At 47.8% G+C, this 26,442-nt stretch overlaps 10 protein-coding genes across 10 annotated transcripts; 6 read left to right on the top strand and 4 right to left on the bottom strand.

Annotated features, from left to right (window-relative positions):
• Nucleotides 1-1,092: 1,092 nt before the first annotated feature.
• On the top strand, nucleotides 1,093-2,302 carry N7503_006171 (Peptidase S10 serine carboxypeptidase; the record flags this gene model as incomplete). Its single annotated transcript, XM_057065718.1, has 3 exons — nucleotides 1,093-1,261; nucleotides 1,404-1,616; nucleotides 1,812-2,302. The coding sequence occupies 3 exons, from the start codon at nucleotides 1,093-1,095 to the stop codon at nucleotides 2,300-2,302; spliced, it is 873 nt and encodes a 290-aa protein (XP_056921187.1).
• Nucleotides 2,303-3,105: 803 nt separating this feature from the next.
• Nucleotides 3,106-4,671, bottom strand: N7503_006170 (carboxylesterase; the record flags this gene model as incomplete). The annotated part of the gene is made up of 1 exon (XM_057065717.1): nucleotides 3,106-4,671. One exon carries the CDS (start codon nucleotides 4,669-4,671, stop codon nucleotides 3,106-3,108), a length of 1,566 nt encoding a protein of 521 aa, XP_056921186.1.
• A 1,129-nt stretch (nucleotides 4,672-5,800) lies between these two features.
• On the top strand, nucleotides 5,801-7,498 carry N7503_006169 (putative tannase; the record flags this gene model as incomplete). Its single annotated transcript, XM_057065716.1, has 1 exon — nucleotides 5,801-7,498. The coding sequence occupies one exon, from the start codon at nucleotides 5,801-5,803 to the stop codon at nucleotides 7,496-7,498; it is 1,698 nt and encodes a 565-aa protein (XP_056921185.1).
• Nucleotides 7,499-8,283: 785 nt separating this feature from the next.
• N7503_006168 (uncharacterized protein) lies at nucleotides 8,284-10,121 on the bottom strand (the record flags this gene model as incomplete). Its single annotated transcript, XM_057065715.1, has 5 exons — nucleotides 8,284-9,265; nucleotides 9,329-9,388; nucleotides 9,437-9,815; nucleotides 9,889-9,950; nucleotides 9,997-10,121. 5 exons carry the CDS (start codon nucleotides 10,119-10,121, stop codon nucleotides 8,284-8,286), a joined length of 1,608 nt encoding a protein of 535 aa, XP_056921184.1.
• A 390-nt stretch (nucleotides 10,122-10,511) lies between these two features.
• On the top strand, nucleotides 10,512-13,100 carry N7503_006167 (uncharacterized protein; the record flags this gene model as incomplete). The annotated part of the gene is made up of 7 exons (XM_057065714.1): nucleotides 10,512-10,597; nucleotides 10,630-11,437; nucleotides 11,487-11,687; nucleotides 11,736-11,825; nucleotides 11,878-11,928; nucleotides 11,975-12,099; nucleotides 12,152-13,100. The coding sequence occupies 7 exons, from the start codon at nucleotides 10,512-10,514 to the stop codon at nucleotides 13,098-13,100; spliced, it is 2,310 nt and encodes a 769-aa protein (XP_056921183.1).
• A 263-nt stretch (nucleotides 13,101-13,363) lies between these two features.
• N7503_006166 (Monooxygenase FAD-binding) lies at nucleotides 13,364-13,732 on the bottom strand (the record flags this gene model as incomplete). The annotated part of the gene is made up of 1 exon (XM_057065713.1): nucleotides 13,364-13,732. The coding sequence occupies one exon, from the start codon at nucleotides 13,730-13,732 to the stop codon at nucleotides 13,364-13,366; it is 369 nt and encodes a 122-aa protein (XP_056921182.1).
• A 1,857-nt stretch (nucleotides 13,733-15,589) lies between these two features.
• N7503_006165 (trihydroxytoluene oxygenase) lies at nucleotides 15,590-16,866 on the top strand (the record flags this gene model as incomplete). The annotated part of the gene is made up of 5 exons (XM_057065712.1): nucleotides 15,590-15,592; nucleotides 15,646-15,829; nucleotides 15,879-16,026; nucleotides 16,102-16,333; nucleotides 16,387-16,866. 5 exons carry the CDS (start codon nucleotides 15,590-15,592, stop codon nucleotides 16,864-16,866), a joined length of 1,047 nt encoding a protein of 348 aa, XP_056921181.1.
• Nucleotides 16,867-17,457: 591 nt separating this feature from the next.
• On the bottom strand, nucleotides 17,458-18,443 carry N7503_006164 (fumarylacetoacetate hydrolase family protein; the record flags this gene model as incomplete). The annotated part of the gene is made up of 3 exons (XM_057065711.1): nucleotides 17,458-17,762; nucleotides 17,819-18,188; nucleotides 18,255-18,443. 3 exons carry the CDS (start codon nucleotides 18,441-18,443, stop codon nucleotides 17,458-17,460), a joined length of 864 nt encoding a protein of 287 aa, XP_056921180.1.
• Nucleotides 18,444-19,406: 963 nt separating this feature from the next.
• Nucleotides 19,407-19,733, top strand: N7503_006163 (uncharacterized protein; the record flags this gene model as incomplete). Its single annotated transcript, XM_057065710.1, has 1 exon — nucleotides 19,407-19,733. The coding sequence occupies one exon, from the start codon at nucleotides 19,407-19,409 to the stop codon at nucleotides 19,731-19,733; it is 327 nt and encodes a 108-aa protein (XP_056921179.1).
• A 3,545-nt stretch (nucleotides 19,734-23,278) lies between these two features.
• N7503_006162 (uncharacterized protein) lies at nucleotides 23,279-25,706 on the top strand (the record flags this gene model as incomplete). The annotated part of the gene is made up of 2 exons (XM_057065709.1): nucleotides 23,279-24,968; nucleotides 25,042-25,706. The coding sequence occupies 2 exons, from the start codon at nucleotides 23,279-23,281 to the stop codon at nucleotides 25,704-25,706; spliced, it is 2,355 nt and encodes a 784-aa protein (XP_056921178.1).
• Between the last annotated feature and the right edge of the window lie 736 nt (nucleotides 25,707-26,442).

The raw sequence follows: 26,442 nt of genomic DNA, 5'->3' as shown, positions 1-26,442 counted from the left end.
TCTTCGTGCCAGCGTCAAGCAATCCATGTTCTTCTCTTCGGCTTCAAATACGGCCAGTGTCTCAATTTCATCTGAACCACAGTACCCCATATAAGCAAACCACAAGGCCAATGTCTCCACGACTAGTTCTGAGCCTAGTGCCCAGGAGCAGTTGGGTCTGAATATCCATTTTGTCGTCATCGAATTCCGAGTCTCCGATGAGTTGTTCGCAGAGCTCCCCTATATCGTCGATACTCTTGCCGAGGAGCAACGTTGCCTTCGCGGCTTGGGAACGTGCGAGTCATCCAAGGCCGAGCTAGCAATAACCCTGGCACCAAAGCAGAGGAATGATTGTAGATTAGTGATAGCATTGCACAAGTGTAGAACCTAGCCTCCACTTGTTCACCAGTTCCACTGTGTCTTTGACTGAACTTGTGAGCTCGTCTTCGGAGCCGTGAAAAAAAGAGTCGGTACTTCGGTCCGTTCGCGAATCTTTTTTTTCTTTCCTTCATTCGGATTCCCTCCAAGAGGTCTTCGAAATTATACAGAAAGAAGTCTCTGTTCTCGAAGAATGAGGCGACGTCCTCATTAGTCAACAGAGTTGGAGGTGCCTTGCCCATATTGGCACTATTTAGGAGAACGAGAACCGACTCTTTGGTGATCATCGTCTTTAAGATTTGCACGCATTCATTTGTCGAATTCCAGATAGACATTCATTATCCCCAGCAAAGCCGTAGTGTTTAACTCGGATGCAGAATATCTATTGACATTCTAGTATGTGCTGGTGATATTCGGGAAAAGGCCATCCATCGTCTAGGACTTTCAAAAAAATGTCTCGCGGCAGTTCTGGCGATCATATTGCTGATCAATGACAGGGAAGCAAGCTGACTGGGTCGAGGAGTATGAATCGAGGTCCTTCCCATCGTCGTACTCCAGTGTTAGAGCATCTCAACACATCTGGCTACCAATTTTTGACTAATAAGACCAAGTGTATGCGTTTTTTCATCAATAGTATTGTTTCATACTATGTATTTTCACTGACAACACGCTATTCTTGGCCATACAGCCCACCTGGTGGAGAGCCTTCCAAACGTGCATTTTATTATAGGGGAAATGTACTCAGGTTTCACCCCCATCCGTGGAAATGATTCTCTCTTTTACATCTTCCAGCCAAAAGTCGGAGAGGCATCCGATGACCTCACAACCTGGCTGAGTGGGGGACCAGGATGTAGTCCAATGCAGGGATTCCTGCAGGGAAATGGACGCTTTACCTGGCTGTCCGGTACGTACGAGCCCGTGATCAATCAGTATTCATGGGTCAGTTTGACCAATATGTTATGGTATGTAATTCAAGGCGCCTGTGCTTCCCCGGGTTGAAGCATCATCCCCTGACTGTGGAGGGCTGGTTAGGGTTGATCAACCAGTCGGAACCGGGTTCTCGACTGGCACACCTACTGCCACTACGGAAGAAGAGACCGCTGCTCCTTTCGTTGACATCCTCCAAAGCTTTGAGGACTTGTACGAGATCAAAAACTTCCGATTTTTCATGAGTGGTGAGAGTTATGCGGGTCGATATGTGCCGTATATTTCTGCTGCCATGCTTGATCACAATGATACAGAGTATTATGATCTTAGTGGTATGTCTCAGATTTCCTTCCCTGAGAAAAAAAGCCTTTGGTCGGTTCCCAGTTCTCATTCACAGTGTAGGAGTTTTGATGTATGATGTGTGTATCGGCCAGTGGGATTACATCCAAGCCGAACTCCCAGCATACCCGTTTTTGCAGCACCATGCTGAACTATTTAATTTCAATCAAACTTCATGAATGATGTAGAAGATACTTATGAGAAGTGTGGTTACAAACAGTATCTTGACGAATATCTGACCTATCCAGCCTCTGGGGTTCAGCCTCCCAAATACATGAACTATTCTGATTGCGACATTTATAACATGATCTATGACGAGGCCCATAACCCGAACCCATGCTGGAGCCCCTACCGGATCAATCAAATGTGCCCGCTATTATGGGATGTCCTCGGGTTCCCCATGGATCTTGCCTATGAGCCCACTCACAACTCCTATTTCAACCATACGGATGTCAAGCGGGCCCTTCATGTGCCCGAGGACATCCAGTGGGAGCTCTGCAGTGCAGAGAGTGTTTTTGTGGGCACTAGCCCCGGCCCCAAGCAACAATACAACGAGTCTCCAAATCCGACCGAGCATGTCTTGCCTCAGCTCATTGAGGCGACCAACCGAGTTCTGATTTCGAACGGTGATAGGGACTATTTGATCATCACGGAACGCTGCTGGCCATTCAAAATATGACCTGGAATGGGGAAAAATATGACCTGGAATGGGGAGCTGGAATTTCAGACTCGCCCCACCGCTCCAATTCATCTTGACATCCCCGACTTGCAATGGTCCGCGATTTTTGATGCTCGGGGGTATGGTGATTTGGATGGTCCCCAGGGGCTAATGGGGATTCAACTTTATGAACGTGGCTTGATGTTTGCAGAAACCTTTCAGGCAGGTCATCGGCAGTCCCAGGATTAAGACCGGGTGACCTACCGTCACGTCAAGTGGTTGTTAGGCAAGGATGATCAGCTTAAATATTGCTCTTTGTTTCGACAAGGTTTTATGAAGAGCAGAAAAAAATTTCAGAAATAGTCAGTGAGAGACTCGTTCGTATTGAAGAAGCTAGCTACATCTGACAGAATGAGCATTGCTGCCTGATAAGCTTGGCAGAAACACCAGGAAAGCTGCATAACGTTCCGAGTTTACCAGGAGGCCAAACAAACATTGCACTCCTGAAAGGACGAGTATGAACAAGTGTTTGGAGCTGGGTCGTGAGATACTCTGGGATGACCATTGTTGGCAAAAATTGACACGAAATTGATTTTGTATGCCTCTCGTTGAGGCCATGCGCGTCTTCAGAACGAGACATGCACCATGTACAAGGTTTCCCATCGGAACGATGCATTAGAACATCTAGCAAAAATATATCAAAATGCATCATGTATGTCTAATAATGACTAGTAGTAAAAGAGAAATTCGAATTGAATTCCTCCTACCACTAGCCGACCGATATCACCAGCCAGCCAGAGAAACAATATGTTTTGTCCCATGTATCAAGGGGAAGGGTTATAAGTGATATTCAAACCCAGACATTCGCCATCAACGATATCACCAGAGACAAACTGAACAGGCTTTCCATCTGCCGCGAAGCGCAGCATTAGTCCTCCATGTTGCGCGGCGGGGTCGAAAGCAGGCCACCCAGCTTTTTTAGGCCCGTGTACTGGATCTTTGATAAATTCAAGAAAATAGTTCTGCATCGTTTCACTAACGAGGGCCTCAAAAGTCGAACCCTCACCCCGGGCAATACCGTATGTGCCAAAGACCATCGGCATGTCTGATCCATGGAATGCACCCATCCAGTGTAATGGCGAGATATTGGAGAAATTACCGGCGTATTGATAGCGATAGGTAGGCACGCCGGCCTCAAACCGATAGTAAGATGAATTAGCTGCTGGACATAGCTTCCCAGAGAGCGTTTGCTCCGTCATTGATGTCTGGCTAGGTCCTGCCAAGACATGACCAACAGGGTAATCAACCAGACCTGCGCCTTCATTGGCACAATTTCCGATAATAGCAGGTATAGGAGAGACTTTCCTCTGCATATAAAGCTCCGTATAGTCGCTGAAAAGAGTAACATTATCGATGCTCGTCTCAAAATTCAAACCTGGGGCGTTACTGCCGTCCACTGTTTGCCCGACAAGATTCTGGATTGTTTCAATCGGAACGCGGCGCATGCATGTAATCTCTTCCGCTGGATCGGTGGGATGGTCGCACCCAAGCTCTTGAGCGACCCAGGAAAAACTCGATGAGTTGAGCGCAGCAGGGGGATATTCGAGTGCTGTGCCAGACATCATGATGAGACCCTTCACCAAAGGCCGTTCCCAGTAGGCGAAATTCTGCAAGTCAACGTCACTCGACCCAGCAGACTGGCCCCAGATGACGATTCTCTCAGGATCTCCGCCAAATGCAGCGATATTCTCGGATAGCCACTCTACTGCAGCACGCGTATCAAGTAGACCAAGGTTCTGTGAAGAGAGGCCAGCGGCATTGGGAAAGCCCATAATATTGACACGATAGTTGATCGTCACCACGATGTGTTCTTGCGAGCGATGAACCCATTGGCCGGGCAGCTGATATGGTACCGTCACACCCTCGGTTGTGAACTCTCCACCTGGTATGAACATGACCACAGGTAATCGAGAAGTGGTCGTGGCCTTTGCTGGAGTCCAAATTGCGAGATTCAAGCAGTCCTCACCCGAGGTCGGTGCCATTATAGCGGCAGTTTCGTTTTCAGGACCATAGGTGGGGAGAAATTGAGGCACCCAGTTACTCCAAATGGTGGGATCTCCACTAATGAACTGTGGACAGACCAGACCAAACGCTGTAGAGTCGTATTTTGAATTTGATTTGGCCAGTCGAGCTGGAGGCAACCAGCGACGATCCTTAACAGGTGGATGTGCATAGGGAATATTTAAGAACTGACGCACATCATGGAACAGAGGATGCTGCAGGCCAGTGAAGGTACCGGTAGGGGCCTCCACTGTGAGGCGATCATTGTGCGGCATGCCGTATACACCGAGGAACAGGGCAGCACGGCAAATGGAAGTGAGGAATCGCATTTTCGAAGAACTTCAACTTGTGATGCATGCGAATTAGCCAACGGTCATTGTTCCTTTTATGTATTGTGGCTAACATCGCAAATTGGAAGCACCGTGTGGTCCGACCATTTGGGACTAAGCCAAGCGTGCCATAGTTGGCACCAGGAAGAGTGATTTCGCATAGGATAAATCAAAATCAGTGATTGAATCAAGATAGTCCAAGGAGCACGTTCGATTAGTGGAGAGTATTCGGAAGATACTTATCTCCCGAGAGTCCGCGATCAAGCTTGGACCGCAGGAGCTTAATATTTCCCCAGGAAAATGTGGGGGGAAAAAGGTGGGACATGGGGTAAACTGGATTTAACGCGTGTGGAGAAGACAGGCCCAAAAATGCAATGTGATAGGTATGGAATGCAAGAAAAGAAAAGAGACCATTTTGAATGAATCTTCATGTCGGAATGTATCACCCACAGAAGCCGTATCTATATAAAGTAGGGGTCGTTCCAACACGGGCTTTAACATGAGCAAGGCACCAAACAAGTACTCAAAAAGCGCTATAAATCACTCCCCTTGCAGTGATAAATCCTAAACAAGTATTCTACTGAGTATTGAAATACGCTCATCCGAATCAATAGCTGAACCGTATTAATACATAGAGCGGGGTTAGTGAGCTAGGACTCGTTGGCTTCCAAGGAAATTGCAGTAATATACCATGCACATAGAAAGCAATCCAGAGCACGGGGACTTAATTGTGGAGCGATGTTCTTGACATGAAAGTCAAATGACGTCCAAAGTTGTTTGTCAAAGCCAGATCCATTGTCAGAGATATCTTGTTCTCCACTAGTATCACGAAGAAATTTCCGAAGGGTTATATATTCATCCGGGAAGGTCTAAGTGACCATGAGTTGTGGGGATTCAATCAATGGAACCAGGGATTTGGGGAGAAGTGCTTGTGGAAAATAACCGGCACCAAAATGATCAATGTAAACATACCAGATAGCCATAGCATACCAAGCCTAATGCACTGGGTATAAAGAGGGCAGATGTGCACTCCCTGATTCAATATCTACCACTTAGCACGAAATCTCCCTTACCAAGAAGTTTTGTCTACACCTTGGCTGTTGCACACATTCCAGCTGCTATGAAGTTAATGAGTAGTCTGAGTATGGCCATGGGCATCGCCACAGTAGCCCATGCGGCCACCATATATGATATCTGTGACAAAAATTACTTAAAGAAAGCCCTTGCGGCCATTTCCACCCCACCGGGAATCACCATATCCCCGGATCTGGTGACGGCAAATGTGGTTTTTAACGAGACCATTGACTCTTACTTTTTCCCCGACTCGGTGGTGGAATTCTGCAACACAACTGTTGCATATTCACATGCTGGGCGAGATGATCAAGTGTTACTACAAATCTTGTTGCCAGCGCCCAATGAGTTCCAGGGCCGCTGGCTCTCCACCGGTGGCGGTGGGTATTCTATTTACTCAGGCATGTGGACCCTACCCGGAGGCATTGTATATGGTGCTGCCAGTGGGTCGACTGATGGTGGATTCGGCAGTTTCGACACCAATGCTGACACGGCGATGTTGCTTGGTAATGGAAGCGTTGACTACGAGACCCTGTATATGTTTGCCTACAAGGCACAGTGGGAGATGTCACAAATTGGGAAGCCTTTCACCAAAAACGTGTATAACATGACCGACGACGACCGTCTATATAGTTATTACGCATCCTGTTCGGAAGGTGGACGTGAAGGTTGGAGCCAGTTACAACGTTTCGGCGACGAGTGGGACGGGGCGGCGGTTGGAGCCCCAGCTTTCCGATGGTCATTCCAGCAGACACAGCATTTGTTTTCCAATATTGTCGAGAAAACACTGGATTATTACCCCCCTCCGTGTGAGCTGGACAAAATCGTCAATCTCACGATAACTGCCTGTGACCCCCTAGACGGTAAAGTCGACGGCGTCATTGCGCGGTCTGATCTTTGTCTTCTACAGTTTGACATACAAAGCACGGTGGGCCAGTCATACTACTGTGCTGCGGAGGGATCGAGCACTCCAGCACAAAATGGTACAGTCTCTGCCGAAGGCGCAGAACTTGTGCAGCAAATCATAGCCGGCCTCAAAGACTCGGATGGCCACCAAGTCTACCTATCGTACCAACCTGGCGCAGCATTGGATGATGCGGAGACAGCATGGAATGAGGATGCAGGGAAATGGGAGCTTTCCATTGATGAGCTCGGTGGGGAGTACATTTCGCTGTTGGTGTACAAGAACTCCACCACGCTCGAAAGCCTTGATGGTGTCACGTACGATACGTTGCGCGACTGGATGATCTCGGGCTTGCATGAATATGACAGCACGCTGCAGACGACATGGCCCGATTTATCCCCCTTTCGAAAAGCTGGCGGTAAGATCATTCACTACCATGGCGAGGCGGACTACAGCGTGCCCACGGCCTCGTCGGTCCGCTACTGGGAATCTGTGCGGAGCATCATGTATCCGCGCCAGGACTACAATTCCAGTGCCGAAGCTCTGAATGAATGGTACCGCCTCTTTTTAATTCCTGGAGCTGGTCACTGCGCGCCTAATGATGCCATGCCAAATGGACCGTTCCCAGACACCAGTCTGGGCTCTCTGATCGAATGGGTCGAGAATGACGTCTTCCCCACCACATTAAATGCCACTGTATTGCAGGGAGAGCATGAGGGGGAGAATCAGCAGCTATGTGCCTGGCCACTTCGGCCTCTCTGGGTCAATGATGTAATGGAGTGTGTTTATGACCAGGCATCTATCGATACCTGGCATTATGACTTTGATGCTATCCCAGTGCCAGTATATTAGACAGATAGCGGAAAGGGAATTCAGAAGCAGTAGTTTTTGTTGTCCCTCAAACCTCGAGTTCCCCTTGGTAGGTGCTTGGAGCTGCTAGTATCTCAATAGCATCGGGAAGTATCAATGTATATTCTTAATTGCTTTATCTTGCATGAGCCTTGAATCAAGTAACCAACCACCAAGTTTTTCTTAACTTTAATCGTGTTTATCTACCCATTCTACGACGCTCGACACAGTATGGTATTCAATATGATCAACCTCCGCGTTTTCCACCCTTTCCCAAACCTCGCTCGAGGAAAGCATGATGTCTCTCGCCATCGAAAACAGAAGACCTATTATCCAGTGAGTCTCCGCGAGTTTCTCGATGCACAATGTAAACAAAAAAAAAATTAGAAAGTCAGAACAAGTAGAAAGATATAGACAAAGCAGTACTTCATTCAACGCTAGATCTTGGTATGATGAGTTGCTCAATAATTAATATCAAGCCCAATAACGCGTCTTTGTATCGGTTAGCATGTCGCGTCTCGTTACGTGCCGATCGCTTCGAGTTTCGAGTTCGAGCTCTCGAGGTGAATCACGTTTGGAATTTCCTGCATATAAAGCAGGTCTGGTGTATATGAAAACTCAGTTAGTATCTCTTCATTGAGGTATGAAAAGAGTAGCGGGTATCGGAGTATACGAGAGGGTGATGTTTAGAAGTGTTATGAATCAAGAATATTTCCACAGAAAGATGCGAACCAAACAAGCTACTTGACAAAGTCCCTTGTAGAGTCTTTGATGAACACCTTAGATAATCAACCGGCATATGAGTGTACAGAAGAATGCATCGTCAGCCTACGTAGATGCTTTCCAAAGAAGTATATCGGTAGTCCCAGCATCATCGGTCCAATCGTCAACGCAAACTCTACCATGGCAGGCTCTAGAAAGCCTCTTCGGCCTGCCATTGGCATGACCCAGTAACTCATGGCAAATCCACATGTATTCTTGATTACAGTGGCAACAACCATAATCTCGCCTGAAAGGGGCTTGTAGCAGTCGACAGCATAGGCAATGGCAATAGTGGGAACAGTCGTCACGCAAAGGCCACTGAACCCATAGCCTACGACCAGGACCACAGGCCAATGCCAAAGCCGATCGTAGCCCATGCCCCCAATCACAATCCCGACAATCGTAAAGAGAAAATACGGTACCAAAGCAGGCAGACGCATTTCAGCTTCACGAATGCCATTATTGCGCTCTGTAGCCCGCACAGCAATCCAGTCTGAAAGTGGGCCTGCAGTAGCAAGACCAAGCAGCCCTCCAACAACGAAAGCAAAGTTTGCATATCCCACGCTAGATGGCGAGAAATTGTATGGAGGTACACTGAGAACAGAGGACTCAGTGAGGTTCCAGAAGAGGAGAATGTTTGCCGGACCAGCGACATTTAACGCTGCCCAAAGAATAATCGGAAAAAGAAAAAGTCGAAAAGGGGAGAGAATATCCCTTAGAAGGTAGGCTTTCCATTCGGTCTCTGGGGCCTTCCAGAGTTTGAACTGAGATTTTGAGGGCCGACCAGTACCGACAGTGGTGACCGGTTCGATGTTCTCAAGTTGTTCTGACCCAACCTCTGGATTACTTTCTTTCTTAGAATCTGAACCGTATGAATTTGTACAACGCCCCGAGCGTTTTGACGCTACGTCTCTGTGAAACCGCGTTTCGGGGAAGCAAGTGAGGAGAGTCAAGAAGTTGAAGCAGGTGAGCGCCAGAGAAAGCCAGAAGAAGCTACGCCAGCCATATCTGTGATATCAAGGTTAGTCTAATACTCGTAGAGGTGACAAGATTCGGCGGGGAGTGGTATACCGTTCTGCGATATTCCCCGAGACAATTGGCCCGATAAACAGCCCGAGAAAATAGCCCATACTGATAGAATGTTAGCCCGCGTCGTCGCAGAGACGAGAGAAGACTTGCAAATAGACGCCCGTCCAAAGGCCCTTTTCATGAAGAAAAAGCATGTCCCCAACGACCTGAACCAATAGTGTCTCACTGGTGGCCGTCGCAACTCCATTGACAACGCGTGCAGCAAGTAAGCTGCTATATGAGGTAGCCAGAGCTTGCCAAATGCAAGAAGCGATCCCCAACAAACAAAACACCAGACTTGTCAGACGGCGACCGAATATATTTGAGCAGGGAACAATTAGGAAGTTCGAAAAGCCCAGAGCCAATACACACGCACCAGTTAACAAACTCAACTTCGTGTCGTCGAGGTGAAATTCAGCAGCGAAGAGTGGGAACATCGGTCCCATAGAGAGAGCCGACTCCACCGAGACGAATAAGAAAAGGAATTGAACTGTAATCACTAGGTCTGAGGGGTTGAGTTTGATGATTAGTTAACTCCTGAAATTTTGTGAATGGGCACTCACACTTCCACGGCCTAGACCAGTTTAAGGGATCGTTTGGGTCGTCTGAAGGGCGGGGAATGAGTCTGCCATGGTAAGTACGTGGAAACCAAGTAATTTGCTATGGCTCACTGAGTTTGATGATTCGGTGCGTTTGTCAGATGAACTCCTTCCCCCTCTCTCATGAGATCAGTGCCAGGGACAAGATCCATATCGATGACTATAGTATTCCCAACGGTAGGCTGGTTAGGTGTCATCTTGATAGATTGAAAATCGAACCAATGGCGTCAGTACTTGAATGGGCATCGTGGAGCCTTTCTATGCCAGCGACCAGGTCAGCTTGAACATCAACCCCGTCAGCACGATTCCCCAGTTTCCCCGGACCCCAGACCCCAGACCCCAGAATATGTTGGGGTCCCACTGATCGCGCTTGGAAACCACTCAGACCACTCCAGTGGTCTGGAATCTGATTGGATGAAGGTGTGGCCCCACGTAAACGTGGGACCAAATTGTGCGGGACTCGGCGGAACAGGGTCTCGGAAAGAGGTGAGAACATCATCCAGGCAGAGCCAGTCGTGCTGACCACACAGCGTCACCATCTTCTTATCTACAATGACTGGAGGGCTCCGTAGTCGACGTCAACGCATATGCTCGTGGTGCTCCAAGTCGTTTACAAAGGACGAGCACCTGGCCCGACATGTGAGAACTCATACCAGAGAGAAACCCTTTCTCTGTACATTCTGTAGCAAAGCTTTTAGTCGCCAGTATGTGGTGTAACTTGCAAAAGAGGATGTACGCTAACGGAACCTCCAGTGACTCTCTTCTACGACATTCAAGATCTCACCAATCACCTCGACGTGACACTGGTGTACCTCACAATGAGAGTGGTGCCAGGGCTCCACCACTCCATTGTGAGAATGAGCAAATCTCTCTATCCAACCACAACTACTCAATAGACCGTCATGAGACCCCTACGTCTCCACAACAATTGTCTTCAATGGAACTGGAATGTCCCCAGGCGACTGACCTCCGGTCAACATCATACTCGTTTTCCAATCCGGCTGAACAACAGAACACCCTCGTTTCAAATGTTGAAGAACTGGCCCAGACACATACAAACGGAGTGCCTGGGTTCCCAACGCCAGGGTCCCAGTCTAATCTGACAGAACCAGACGCAAGTCTGGATATGCCCAGTCAAGATGGGCCATGGAACTTCGGGAATACGAATACTGAAATGCCAGCGTGGTTTGCAGACGACGATTTTGATATTTCTGCTCTCAATTCAGAGATCATGATGTCAACTGCCCAATGGCTCCCCCTTGGAAATGCAAGCCAGTGGCATCATGCACCTTTCGTCAACACCCCCGGACAGCCTACAGAAAACATGACCTCATGTTGCGAGGATGTGGTACAAAGGTATTGGTACACATTCATGGGGACCTCACGAACAGGGCAAATCACACCAGACACGGGTACAGAGCGGACACAGGTGGATGAGGCATACCGAGCTAGCCTGGCCGTGAAGCTGCAGCCAGACATACCCTTTCTCCCCCTTCCATCGACGGACTTTTTGGTACGTTCCTCACCTTCCAAAATTTTGTGTTCGCGGCTTAACGCATTAGAATCTTTGTGTCCAAATGTACTTCACCAAATTCCATCGCGTGTTTCCTATTGTGCATGCTCCGACTTTCAGACCATCCTCTAAAAGCTCACTCCTCTTGCTATCTCTTTGTTCCTTGGGAAGTCTATTTGTGGGATCCTCCCATGCTGCATCTCAGGGGCTCAAAGTCTTTGAGACCCTCAACAAGGCCATTTTATCATCGGTCCGTCAACTTTCCAACCTTTTTTGAGCCACGACTAACTTCATACAGTGGGAGAGACATTTCTCGAGGCAAGGGCCTGAGACCATTGCCATGGTTCAGGCGGCTCTCATAGGGCAGACGTTTGGACTACTGTCGGGGGTAAGTAAGCTCGAGGGTTGTATATTGAGAACTTCAAAGCTGACAGGTCCAGAGGCAGAAAGACTTACTGATTGCGGAGACTTTTCACGGTACTTTGGTTGTTGTAGGTAATCCGGTACTGCACACATGACCTGTTCTAATCAACTCAGCAGTGGGCCAGGAGAGCAACCGCATCGAAGCCCAAAAAAGCATTGGACTATATAAGCTTGAGTGAAATATTGGATACCCCAGAAAAGGCTTGGAAGAAGTGGATCCAGGCAGAAGAACAGAATAGGTGAGCAAAAGAGACGACTAAGGGAATTTCAGCCACTAATGTCGCGGTAAAGACTACTTGCAGGAGTTCACGTCCATGATGTTGAGATTTCAGAATTGTTCCTCACGGATCCTTACCTGCGACATTCACCGAAAAGGCTACCACCGCTATCCGATGATGACCTCTGGGCTGCAACAACCGTGGAAGACTGGAGCCAAAAGATGATGAGCCGATTATCCAGCTCGAAGAATCATATCTATGGAACTCACCTGCACCCGCCGGAAACAATAGTCAATGAGGCTACCCTGTCTTCTTCTGCTCCTCCGAAAAGTGACTTCCACAACTATCTCGAACTCGAAGGGCTTGCCGCGTCGGCCATCGAAGCGAAGAATACCAGTGATCCGACTGAGCGAAGATCTTTCGAGAATATACTGATCAACTTTCACAAATTGCACATCAGCCCCAACAGAGGTCACAAAGTGGACTCGTATTGTCTATCCACCTTATGGCACTCGATATTCTTCTCTTTGTACGCTGACATAAATCGACTTGAACTTGCAATCGGCAAAGAAGGGTTCGCCGAGGCAGAAAACCACGTAGAGCACGTCCGTTCATGGGCATCATCCCAAGATGGCCAATGCTGTGCTCTACATGCCGCACTTATACTCCGCGAGCTAGAGAAGGAGAACATCGGAACTGAGCCACCCATGCACATTCCACGAATCATATTTCGCGCAGCATTGGTCTGGTTCTGCTATACTCGCTTCGGAACGGATACAACAGACTCGCGGCTGACCATGCAATCTTCTGCATTGCAGAGGATTGGTGTCAACTGCCAAAGACTGCTGTTTGAAGCGAATGGATTCAAGGTGTTACGCCCAACAGCTTCCGAGTCGAGAACGTTCTCAGGGCTGGTGGATATCTTATCGAGGGCTGGACACTGGGGGATCTCGCAGTTGATGTGGTCGATCTTGAATTTATTGCTTCCTGATGTTAAGGATGAGGAGAGATATGTACGGTGATGGAATTGGAGAAGTTTGCCTGCTATATCTTGCAATACTTTAGAACTTCAAGTACAAAGTGAATATCACGTCTGTGAATTGCTGAATTCTGAAAAAGGAAATCGATTCTACAAAATGATTCTGATGCATAAGTTTCTATTCTGGGCCCAGACTTTTTTCTCGGAGGCACGTCCAAGTTCACAAACATAAGTCAACAGGAACCGGATCAATAGCGCCAAGGATGGACTGTAACTGCACTTCATGTTAATTCCAAAGCGACTAACTTATTCGTGCAGGTATGCTACAGCCGGGTTGACCAATTTCTGAAGCTGAGCGACATGGATCGTTACAAGCGGCATAGATGAAACCTTGCGATGAGGCCGAATCAGTACAAACATATTTTCTTTCAGTTCCCGCCAAAGGTATAGCAGATCATAGTACCCCGGCTCTGGCCGCCCAAGACACAAAGATGATCCAGCAAACTCCTCACCAGTAGCCAGACAACAAACCGAAGTAGCCTCCGACTTGACCACAGTCTGTGAGATGATTGAAATGGACTGGATGAGAAAAGTAATCTCAGAAGCATGAACTTCTCCCTTCGACGTCTCCTCAACACGAGATATTGCCTCGCGAGCAGCAGTCAGTTCATCCATGCTCTTTAGAGAAACAAACAGCTGGAACAGACCTTTCTTCTGTTGACCAAAGATAATATCATCCGAGAATAATATGTCACTTGCTCAGTCCGCAGCCTTGAGATATACCTGTGTGAGGCAGGTGCCCCCGTTATGACTGGGATCAAAGGGCAGTCCAGGTGAATGTTGATACTGCACCAGCCCTTCCTTCCTACGGCCCAGTCTGAGATTGCGCCTCCGGCTGGGAACAAAATGCATGAAAAAGAGAGACCAATCACGAAGAAAAATATTGACAGGGTTACCTTCCGTCACGAACTTGCCATTCTCGATCGTCGAGGCAAGAGAACGCTCTAGTTGCTGCTTTCGTTCGATGTACCAGCCTGTCAAATCTCTTCATGTCTGCTCGGCTTGGCTGAGATACTTTGTCGACATAGGATAACGAGACGCCAGGCTAGCGAGGTAGCATCCCGAAAGCTCGAGGCATTTACTTAACCACAACTACACGGGATTGTGAATGTGCGTACAGATGTTAGGGGTTGAAAGGGGAGGAAAGAAACTGACATGGCGGAAAGACATGTGCTGCATCTCCACACAGCGCTACGCGACCGTGCGACCATTTGTTGCAACTCCGGGCGGCAAAGCAGAAAGGTCTGGATCGAAGGACGCGGATGCAGTCTTCAGGAAATACAACGTCTTGGGTCAATCTGCAGAGAGATCAGGACCAATGCTCTCTGCAAACTCCAGGCTTTTCCGACTCACCCATTTCGAGGCCCCTTGTGGGTGATATAAGGAGAAACGACTTGTTGGATATCCTCCGATGTGGAAGTTTGATATCCATCTTCACCAGCACGAACCACAAATCCAAAGCGCCAAAGCCTATCAGATGGTGTTCCGTGCTGACCACAGACAGCAGGGCATTTTGGACTGCAGACCAACCTGAAGGCCTCTGGAAAGAAGAGGTCGTAGAGTTTGCACAAAGGAAATTTGGGATGCGTCTTTTCAGGGGGAAGTGAGATTTCCCAATTTAGTGCTAACCAAGTTTCATCATAAAAGGACCTACCCAAAGGTTAAAATGCATATGAGATCGTTGTGATTTCAAAATGGTATTACAGCTTACTGATGTGCCTATTCCATGCGCATACACAAAGACCCAAGGAAGTTCTTTCGGGTAAATTCCGTCTTCCCATCGGCACCAACTTCACATGGTGTATGTTCCCTTAAGCATCGAGATAATGGCAATATATATGATCACCTTCCAAAAAAAGAAAAAGGTTGCTCATAAAGTTCCGTCATGGTAGAGCTGGCTTTGAGCTGACAGAAGCTCGATGAAGTTATCGCGATCTTTAGATGTTTCTCAAGGACTGGTTGCTTTGTGGCATATGAACCCTACATGGCCTGTGCGGCCTTCGGTCTGCGTCAAGGTATATGAGCCGGGAAGACCTGTGAAGAAGAGAACCCAGGGTGCGTACCGTTCCATAATGCATCTCTAGAAACGCTTGTCTCATATTCGCTCTCAGCCATAACGCTCTTGACCGTCATTGGAAATCTGGAAGTGTTGATACAGACATAAAGGCAGCGAAAGTAGTGTAACGGATCAATGCCGCATCAAAAGACCTGGACCACGAATTCACCATCGACGTATCATACCTGTGGAAATGTCGTGGGACGACTTATGTGCCACACGAGCAGCATACGAATATTCCCCATATCTCCGCATTTCCGCATCTCATCAAGTCGGATGTAGTGAGGTCCCGCAAAGGAGAATGCGGAGAATGTGGGGCTGCAGCGGGACCTTGCGGTGACGTGGTCCATCTGTATAAGTGTGGAAAATCAACTTGGAACCCATTAACTGCAACACCAGATCTTGAGATACTCGAAATGGTCGGTCGTGAATTCCTTCTGCTTTATAACTGTTCACTTATTCATGACTCTAGACAATCCAAGCAAATCACGGGGCCTCTATCCAGGACATCATCGCGATCGGACCCGAGTCCGAAAGTGTGCAACAATGGCGGGAGCGATGCGGAATTGAAACTGACGCCCAGATCCGCTTGGTGAGACTGGCGCACATGCGATACCAGCACCCTGATCTAGAAGAGATTACTGTTTTCCTGGAAGGTATGCTATCATCGTTTTAAGATAAGTTCCCCCACTAATATTGATACAGACTTTGGTATGACCATTGCCAAGAAGAATGATGATGAAATTTGGTACCGGGGGTATGGGGTAGACCCTTATGTCTACTATGCGAAGAAGGGACCCAAGAAATTCCTGGGTGGTGCTTTTCAAGTCGAGTCGTACCAGGATCTGGAGAGGTGAGTGGCGAAAAGCAATATTCGAGGAAGATCAAAGACGAATTATTGAGGAAGTCCAACACTGACTTTCCCCAGAGCAACAAAGCTCCCAACGGCGGGCGAGATCCAAGAGATGACCGATGCTCCGGGTGGAGGCCACATGGTGACTCTGACTGATCCTGATGGATTTGCAATGAATCTGTTCCATGGGCAAACGCCCGCTGTTCCTGGCAAATATCCAGCAAAGCTCGAAATTAATTTCGAGACCGACAAGCCCCGAGTTCGTAGATTCCAGCGATTTCAGCCAGGTCCTGCGGCAGTCCACAAGGTCAGCTTTCCCCCTCTATATCCGTTATCTCAGATACTGACTGATCCCTCCAGCTTGGTCACTATGGAGTCTGTACCACAAAGTTTGAAGCCTTGGTGGAATTCTACACCAAGAACTTCAATATCGTCCCAACGGATTTCCTTTATGTTGAGGTAGAGGGAGGCAAAAAGAACGTCGCCCTGTTTGCCCACGTTGACCGTGGCGATGAGCACGTCGACCACCACTCGTTCTTCATGAGCTCGAATCCAACAACTCACGTGCATCACTGCTCATTCGAGGTTCACGACTTTGACACACAGAAGCTAGGCCACCAATGGCTCGCTCAGAAAAGCTACAAGTCTGTCTGGGGTGTTGGTCGCCATATTCTTGGTAGTCAAATCTTTGATTATTGGTGGGATACTACAGGGAACATGATTGAGCATTACGCCGACGGAGATTTGGTTAATGATCAGACCCCAATAGGTTATGGGCCTGCGGGTGATGAGTCGTTGGCGGTTTGGGGTCCCGAAGTGCCTTCCTGGTTTTTGAAGTAATGAGTTCTTATCTCAGGCCTCGACTGAGTAACCTATATAGCGCCATGTAAATTAGGTTTTGCTTCAATGAGAACAATTTCAGGTTGCAAAATTCTCTCCAGGAACCTCGATATGCTACTTGCAGCGTCTTGTCGATTTTCCCGTCGGTATCTCCAAATTGACCCGGACGACAATAGCTCTTCTACGCTTCAATTCATGTATATAATAACATCCTTCCTATTGATCCGAACAACTTACAGGTGAGCACATCTTATAAAAATTATTCATGTCTCATATAATTATACCTAGTCATCAAGAGCTCGACGCAACGGATATCACGCAGCATATGGGAGTGGAAGCTTTCACTGTGAAGGGGTGTCCTGCCCGGACCAAGGAACCAAGAGCGGCACCATGAGATGCACAAGCAACTGCACTTGCCCGTTCAAGAGAGAGTAGTAGCTATGAGAGATGTATACCTTCAGCAACTGAGACTCATACCTACATCTTGAGTTTCAACTTAAAGAATCTTGTATCTCGTACCAGTGTACATACCAAAGTCATGTATGAATATAAATATATTTGGTAATGTCTATTGAAATTCCTCTATAAGTCTCAACGAGCTTCATAACGGACCTTGTTAATAAGAGTGCCGATTTGATCAATCTTTACAGAGATCTCGTCGCCATCCTTGAGAACCACTCGTGGCTCTCGGAAATACCCGATACCAGCAGGGGTTCCAGTCAAAAAGAGTGTTCCGGCCTCGAGTGTGGTGCCCTGGGAGAGATATGAGATCTGCTTCTTAATATTGAAGATCATATCTTTAGTATGTCCATCCTGAACGGTAGCACCATTATGAATGGCCTGAATCGACAGGCTTTGAGGGTCTTTGATCGCGGAGGGTGCCACGAGGACAGGGCCTATTATGGTGGTTTATATGAGCAACTGAGTACATCGAGAACCATTCAATGCTTACCAATAGGACAACTTCCATCAAGACCCTTCGAAAAAGACCATTGTGCCGTAATCATCTGCATGGTACGAGCGGAGACATCATTGGATGCAGTGTAGCCTAGAACGTAGTCTAGAGCTTCCTCCTCGGGAATATCCCTGCCAGACTTTCCAATGACCAGACACAACTCGGCTTCGTAGTCACTGCTACCATCCTGTGCACACTTCGGGATGTTGATGGTGGCAGGGTAGGGGCCAGCGAGGGCAGTGCGAGGCTTGGTGAAAAGAACTGGTGCTTTGGGGAGAGAAAGGTTTGCTTCCTTGGCGTGGTCCACGTAGTTGAGACCCAGGCAGCGGATGTAGCTACATTGCTCCGGTGTAACGGGCGCAAGAAGCTGGAATTGTTCCATGTCAGCGGAAGACCCAGACTTGAATCGAAGATACTATTCAGGAGCGCGCACCTGCTTCACATGCAAAACTTCCTTTGTAACGCGACCGTCAAAGATAGTACCCTCAATGACCTTAACGGCAATTTTGACCCCGTCAGCACTATCGCGTCCAACATCCCGAGTTGTATCGACTAGTTGGCCGAGGTGAACTTGGCTGTCCTCGACGGCGACAAAACGAACAAGGTGCGTCCAGGAAGACATTTTGGAATGAAGTGGAAGCTGAATTGAAAAAAAAAAAATCTTGAAGCCGAGAAGAAAGGAATCGGTGCTTCAAATAGCTCCGAAAGGCGTGGGCATCGGATATAGCGTGCCACTGGGAACTCCGGGGTACGTGGGGCTTGTGGATGCGGGGATGCGGGACATGATGCTCCTTGTGGGACGGGTCGACATTCAAGAGGACCTCGGGATTGAGGTTAGAATCGATAGGTCTATGGAAGAAGGAAGCCGGGAATGAGCAGTCAAGAACGGATATATAGAGTCTGGTCGAGTACCTTGAAGTGTGTCGGAAAAATGTTCAAAACAAGGGGAAGGGCGAGTAGGCGGTACCCCACGTCCGGGTTACCTATCACCATTTGTGGGACTTTCAATACCGTGCATGATACTAAGATTCGCATCTATGGAACTTCGGAAATCCGGAAAACCTGTTGGAGAGTGGACTATTCTGCCTGTTCTGAAGGGCAACACAATGGCTAAAAAGTGGATTAATTGTGCATCTCGGCGCGTAAACATGCCATTATCCAAACCACCAATTTCAATAAGCAAACCAGAGTATTAGTCATCGGTCGTAGGATTTTGAATGTCATTTCAATCATCAGTTTCATTTGACAAATATTGGACGAGACAGATCCAGCTCGATACATTACTGCGACACTGAATAATGCAATACATGAATATGGTGATTCGAGATGGAGGACGGAATAACTACGGTACCACTGCCAAAATCAACGATTCTCCATGACATTTCAGTCGCCACTGTTGAATACTATAGGACTTCAGAAAGTACTACAGTTGATAATAAGACTTTGAGCACGACTGCTAATGACACATCCGTTATCCTCATCACCGCCGGTGCAGACGTCAATCTTATAGATGACAAATTTGTGAAACACGGGTACTTCACCAATTTGTGGGAAGCTAGCTTCTGGGGATTGAACGTAGCAGTTAATGTCCAAAGTTTTAGTGTCTTACATCACCGATAATATCAATGTAACGACTCACAACGGTGCTGCCAACATTTACGCTTGTGGATCTGACACTGTTGTTCACGTTGATGGAGCTCGGCTTTACAGCTCTGGCCCTGCTGCCCATGGACTGTATGCCTCCGGCAATGGTATAATCATTGCAACTGATGTCCGGCATCATTCCGGAGGCAAGCGCTGTTCTTTACCTGCTGGTGATAGCCCTGCTGGTTATGTGACAATCGAAAACACTGTTACAAATACAGCTCGTATCGGCAGTGGTACAGTATCCTCTACGCTCTTGGAAAGATAAAACAAAAAATTTATATTACATATATAACTTTAAATAGGAGTCTTTTAGCTGGTTTTGTTGTATTTCTTCACCCGGAAGATTTTTCGGTGCGACTTTGGCTATTGACCCATCTTTTGTGGAGTTGCTCGCGATGATATACCTGCCCTGTGATTTGGAAATGTGATTGCATATGTCGCTTTGGAAGCCACCTATTACGACAGAGTCCGGCATTGTAGTTGTTGCCGACTACTCCCAAGTGACTCAAGAATTTGACTACCATGCTGTTTATGCCGATTATAGTGCACTCTCTTCCGCTTAAGGCATTCATCGCTGTGATTGAAAGTAGCCTTACCCTTACGGGTGACTTGGTTACGTAGAACGAATCGGTGATCAGCTGGTCTCCCTGACTGAATCTTCTACTTGGATCGGAGCAGCGTACTCTGGATATGGAACGTACTATATCGGAGTCAGTCTGGATTCCACTTCCACATGGACACTGATGGCCGACACCTGTGTGTACAATTATCCCTCGCTGAAGTATGTATTTACAAAGGTCAATTACCACTGTTATTTTCCGTCTCCTTCCCCTCTCCTCCTCTTTGAAGAGATCACGTAAATCGGCAATGATCGCATTATAGATAGAGTTAGCAATGTGTTATGCTCATGTGACACTTGAGCACACCCGCCATGATGGAAGGAGTCTGATCAGAGGTATGTGGTTTGGAAATAATCCCTATCTGGGGGTTAAAGAAGATCAGGTCCCGTGCAAGCTCTTCACCCGTGGCATTCTGTTTCTAAGTATGGCGGTTGTGCACTAGATGAAACAAGAAGTCGTAATGCGGTACTGCATATATATGCATCCCAGATCAAAAGTGCTATAAATGCTACTACTTTTAAGACTAGGAAATACCGCTAGGGGCCACCTGGGGCAGCAGTTCCCATAATCTGCAATTGGATTATCCTCGGTAATTCAATTTCAAATCTCCTAGAGCGCTCCAATCGGGTACCAAAGCGGGGCTATGTATTTCCCCGGATTTCCCAGTCTACTCGTTGGAGAGTTCAGTTCTCGGGTACGTCTTGGCTAATCAGGATTACCCGGAATAGACTTTCTCCTTGCGAGGCGCGACCGTCGACCGCCGGGATCCCGCACGGACTCCGCATGCGTAACCAAAGCAATCCTATGAACCAACGGAATGAGATCGAGAGACATAGAGCCTGCCAAAAAAAAGGGTATGATCCTAATTTTAGAACCCCTCGTCCCGTATTAATCAATCATGGGCGATCAGCTGGGCAGTGATGTTATTCTAGACATCCTAACCGCCACTATTCACAATGAAATCGCATACTCGGCTCCCGTGCCTCGAGAATACTACTAGTGAGCTGTTAGACTTCATTCAACCCCACAGTTTCCAAGCCAAGGAACCCCATTGACCAAACCTCGGGGAGGAGACTTTCTGCAATTTTTGCTTGGCTTGCAGATGTTGCGGCGGTGAGAGTGCGGGCAAGAAATGAGAACTTCTCCACCCTGTTATACCGAGTTTCCCCCGAATTTACACTGCAATCTGCTGCTTTCCGCTCCAGGAAGTGCTCTGCAGATCCTTTGTATTTCCATGATGCCAGTGTGCTTTCATATTGTGTATTGTTGTGGGTGACTTGTTTTGCTTCTTCGCACCGTGACCAAAAAAAAAAGATCTGCTTGTCAGATGTCACCTCTACCTGGAAAAATGTCTGTTGGGGAAAAACTGCACGTGGAGAGTCCGAATACAACGTAAATCCTTGCGGAAGCAAGGAAGGTTTGCGACCGAACAAGTGGCTCGAGAGGAGTTGCTTTCCCCAAGATAGCCACGACAGAATTTCGTTTTGCACGCCCCTTGGTCACCCCTGTTCATCTTGGCATTCCTCGTTTGATTGTAACATTAATTTCTGAACGGTCTCCTAGATTCTGTACACACTCAGTGAGGAGAGGAGAAACGAAAGAAGTCGGGAAGACACTCCTCGTCGAACTATCTAGCACATAGAGATCTAATAGCACTTGGGGCTATGAGGCCTTGTTGTCAACGTATAGTCATATTCGTTGCCTCCTTCCTCTCTTGCTCTCAGCTCCGTCGACGTGTAGCTGTTTCTCTTCTTTAGGTCAGGGACCATGTCCAATTAAAGGACTAACACTCCAAATCTTCCTTTGCCACGACCACTCATGTAACCTCGGCTTTCTTTTCTGGCGCCCATGTTCAATCTTACTCTCCCGCCAATCACCGAAAGGAAATGCTCGACTTATCAGTGGGGTATTCATTCCAAGCGCTTCGGCATGCAGTAGCCGGGCCCATGATTAGCAAGAGATAACGAGGCGCGTCGCGGCTTGCGAAGTGGCAACCCTTTTTTTTTTCTTATTTTTTTTCTTTTGTCTCTTTTTAATATTTTCTTGGGAAATCAATTCGAACAGTTCCGGCCTTATTAGCGGCCGGAACGTTCAGCTGATAGTATTAGCTCCTGGCTGGGTCAATGTCGCATCAATCAGTACTAAATTCCGGTGACAAGTGACAAAACAGGCTAGATAGGGTCAAGTGATAGATAGCTATGCGCCCAAGACATCTCGGTGGCGGCGCTTGGCACGTAGGGAAACGGTACTTGGGGAGGGTCGTTCACGGCGGACGATGCAAGCCAAGCAATTAGGTTCTCACATCTAGACTTCGATCTAGCTCAGTCAAGTATAGCGCAATCAACAGATGTTGTGTGGAAGTGTCCATTGGGTAGGGCCAATCGACGGAGTGGGGCTGGCGGGTCGTGCTTCTGTAGTGTTTCTTATCTATGCTAAACCTGGCGTTGACCGAAACAAATTCGTAATGCGCCCCTAAGTGCCATGGACCAAAAGTTCTGCTCGGCAATTTCCATCAAAATTTGGAGATAAATCAAAAAAATCAATGTCCCGGTCGGAATGCGGTTTAGGATTTAAGCCAACGGTTCCATCGGCTGGCAGAAGCCAAACCCGGGTTTTCAACTCTAATGCAAGCTAGACAAACCAAGCTAGCACATAGCGATGGTAAGATTACGCGAATCAATCTTACCTATCAAAGTTCTCGAGCGAGATATCTGAGCACTATCACCCAGCGCTAGCTAATCAACCACGGTTGATATCAGCCGAAATAAAGTTTACTATATCATTTATACATTGCACACTGACATTGAAATGTATTGACTTAAAATGATTTACCCTATGATAAGGTGTCGAGGTCGAGAACAATCCCTACCTACAGGATACGAAGTACTACTTCGGTCGGTATTGCGGGTCGCACTGGGTGGGGCAGATGTCTCCCCATGGGGGCAATAACGGTCCATAATAAGCGATTTTGGTACCCTATGTGGCTAGTCCTAGCGTTAGTTGCAGATGTAATCTGAGCATTCGCCGCCGGACCGACACGGAGCTCCGGTTTTGCACCAGGTCAATGCGACTAGAGGCGATAACACCATTCGTTCAGCTGCGATAATCCAAATGTTATATAGACCGATGGCATAACTTCGTACTTCGATAGACTGATTCTGTTTCCCACAGTTGATTGTGACTTTTAATCATGTCAGGCAAGTCCACCGGCATTTCGGTGGCCGAAATGCCTCCTGCAACCATCGAGGATCTGCAGGAGCTCAAAGAGGCACACAAATTCGACCCGAATCTCCCTACTGAGATCGAGAAGGAACTGGACGAAGCCTTAGCGGCTGGAGACCTTGAGATCAAGTCCCAAGTTGTTGGGGACCTACTTGAAAACTCTCCTTACCCCGAGGTCTGTGCCGCTGTCCCTAATTATGATGAAGGAGGCACGGGCAACACCATTCGCGCCTGGGTCTTAGGTCTCATTTTTGCAACTCTCGGTTCTGGTCTCAACGCTCTCTTCTCTCTACACAGCCCTACCATTTCTATCACTTCGTATATCGCCGAAGTTGTTGCTTTTCCCTTCGGTGTGGCCTGGGCTCGCTTCCTTCCCAACCTCACCTTCACTCTATTTGGCAACAAGCTTGAGCTAAACCCTGGCCCCTTCACTAAAAAAGAGCATGCCGTTATCACTATTATGGCCAACGCAACCTTCGCTGGTGGGTTTGCGTATACACTCGATATTATTACCGCACAGCGAGGCTTCTACGGACAACGCTACGGATGGCCATTCGAAATCTTCACAACAATTTCGACTCAAACGTTGGGATTCGGCTTGGGTGGAGTGCTGCATCGCTTCCTGGTAGAGCCTCCTGCCATGATCTGGCCCTCTAACCTGGTCAACACCACACTATTTACCGCCATGCACGAACGTGGACTAAATCCACCAGACCCCGCTAAGACAGCTGGCTGGACCATCAACCGGTATCGCCTATTCATGTACATCATGGTCGGCGCCTTCTGCTGGTATTGGTTCCCGGGTCTGATCGCCCCCTTCCTGAGTGTGTTTGCCTTTGTCACTTGGATCAAGCCAAACAACGTTATCGTCAACCAGCTATTTGGTGGAGCCACTGGTATCTCTCTGATCCCCATCTCTTTCGACTGGTCTATCATTTCTGGTTATGTCACCAGTCCTATGACCTCCCCATGGTTTGCTATTGCCAACACTTTAATTGGCATGGTCGCCTGGTTTTGGATTCTGACCCCGGCACTCCACTATTCCAATATCTACTATGGAAAGTTCCTGCCTATGTCAGACTCGGATAGCTACGACAACACTGGCGCGGTTTACAATGTCACTCGTATTTTGACATCCGAATACACCTTTGACCTGGCCAAGTATCAGAGCTATTCGCCGCTTTTCCTCTCCACCACTTTCGCTCTATGCTATGGTTTATCCTTTGCTGGCCTGGCCGCCGTTATCGTCCATGTCAGCCTATTCCATGGGAAGGAGATCTGGAACCGCATGCGGGCGGTCGGAAAGAAGGACGAGGATATTCACGCTCGTCTTATGGCGAAGTATGAAACAGTACCTATCTGGTGGTATATGGCCGTCCTTGTTATTATGACAGCTATTGGTTTGGCAGTCGTTCTCTCCTACCCCACTCATATGTCTTGGTGGGCGTTTTTCGTCTCCATCATTATTGCCTTAGTCTGGACCCTACCCATCGGCATGATCCAGGCTACCACGAATATTCAACTCGGCCTGAATGTTGTCACTGAGTTCATTGTTGGTTACATCCAGCCTGGCAAGCCAATGGCAATGATGCTTTTCAAGACATACGGATATATTTCCATGTCTCAGGCATTATATTTTTGTCAAGATATGAAGCTCGGTAAGGCCCTTCAAGTCCCACAAGCTTTGCGCTCATGTGGAAATTTATGTTTCACGATTCTGACAATCCATAGGTCATTATATGAAGGTTCCCCCGCGTGTTACCTTCTGGGCACAAATGGCCTCCTGCATTTGGTCTTCAGTGGTTCAAGTGGCAGTGCTTAATTGGGCATTTGGCAGCATCACCGATATTTGTTCTGAGACACAGGCAAACAAGTACACGTGTCCGAACGGACGTGTCTTCTTCAATGCCTCTGTCATCTGGGGTGTAATCGGCCCTAGGCGCATGTTCTCTATCGGCCAGATGTACGCCACGCTCCAGTGGTTCTGGCTTGCCGGTATCGCCCTTCCTATCATTATCTGGCTCGTCGCTCGCAAATGGCCCCAGAGCCGGGCCAAGTTCCTAAATGCTCCCGTCATCTTCAGTGGTACAGGAATGATTCCCCCCGCTACCCCGCTAACCTATCTTATGTGGGGAACCGTTGGGTTCGTCTTCAACAAGTATATCCGTAATCGCTGGCGTGGTTGGTGGATGGAGTACAACTATGTTGTATCCGCTGGGCTGGATGTTGGTACTGCCTTGTGCCTGATTGTTATGCTCTTCGCTATTAGTTTGAGCAAATCATCTTTCCCGAGTTGGTGGGGTAACGATAAGGCCCTCTCGACTATGGACTATACCGATACCGCTATTCAGGTTGTCCTGCCTGATGGTCAAACATTTGGGCCGAAGGTATGGTGATGATGATGATGACATGCCCATGAGTCACCCCTATTAATGTTTCCACCGTTGATGTTTTATTGTCAAGATGAAACCGTTCCTCATATTGTCGTATGACAGATATTTAAAGTTATACCCCGAGAACGAACTTCACTCAATCTTCAAACTTCCAAATATTCCTCCTCTCTCTTATTTCAGACTGGTAGACTAGAAAAGGCAATTGCGAGAGGTTGGATGTAGGTGGTGTCATGTAACGATCATTCATTGACATTAAGCAAATCCCGGAGCGTGTAGAGCGACATAGCACCCTTGCGACTAGATAATGCAAGGCGTAAGCCAATTCCACAAAATCACAACTCAATCCCAAGAAGCTATGATAAAATTCACACCAAGTACATATTACGCACCGCCCTTGAAACTGTTCTGAAGGCTCTTACCAGGGTGTGATGACGTTTGACTGGTGTCATATGACTGTTACCTCCTAGATATCAGCGCTGCTTCCCTCTTCTTCCTTTCTTCATTTTACAACCCTCCATAGTACATATTACGCTGCCTGTGTTGTTCCATTCCTTCTTCATACTCGTACATCACGCTGCTATGCTCCTGTTGTCCTGTCTCCTATGACCTTCGATCTGATTCGATCAGCGACTTGATTCTACATCAGCGCATGACTCAACATAGTCTTTAAAGACAGGGCTTGCGATGACCTTTTGCCCAATTCACTCTCGATCGTCAAAAAATCGAGCGCGATCCAGCG

The sequence above is a fragment of the Penicillium pulvis genome (assembly GCF_028828015.1).
Source record: "Penicillium pulvis strain IBT 33274 chromosome Unknown contig_3_segment0_segment0, whole genome shotgun sequence".
Lineage (NCBI taxonomy): Eukaryota > Fungi > Ascomycota > Eurotiomycetes > Eurotiales > Aspergillaceae > Penicillium > Penicillium pulvis.
The sequence above is the reverse complement of the archived record's forward strand: the minus strand, read 5'-3'. Positions and strand labels throughout refer to the sequence as shown.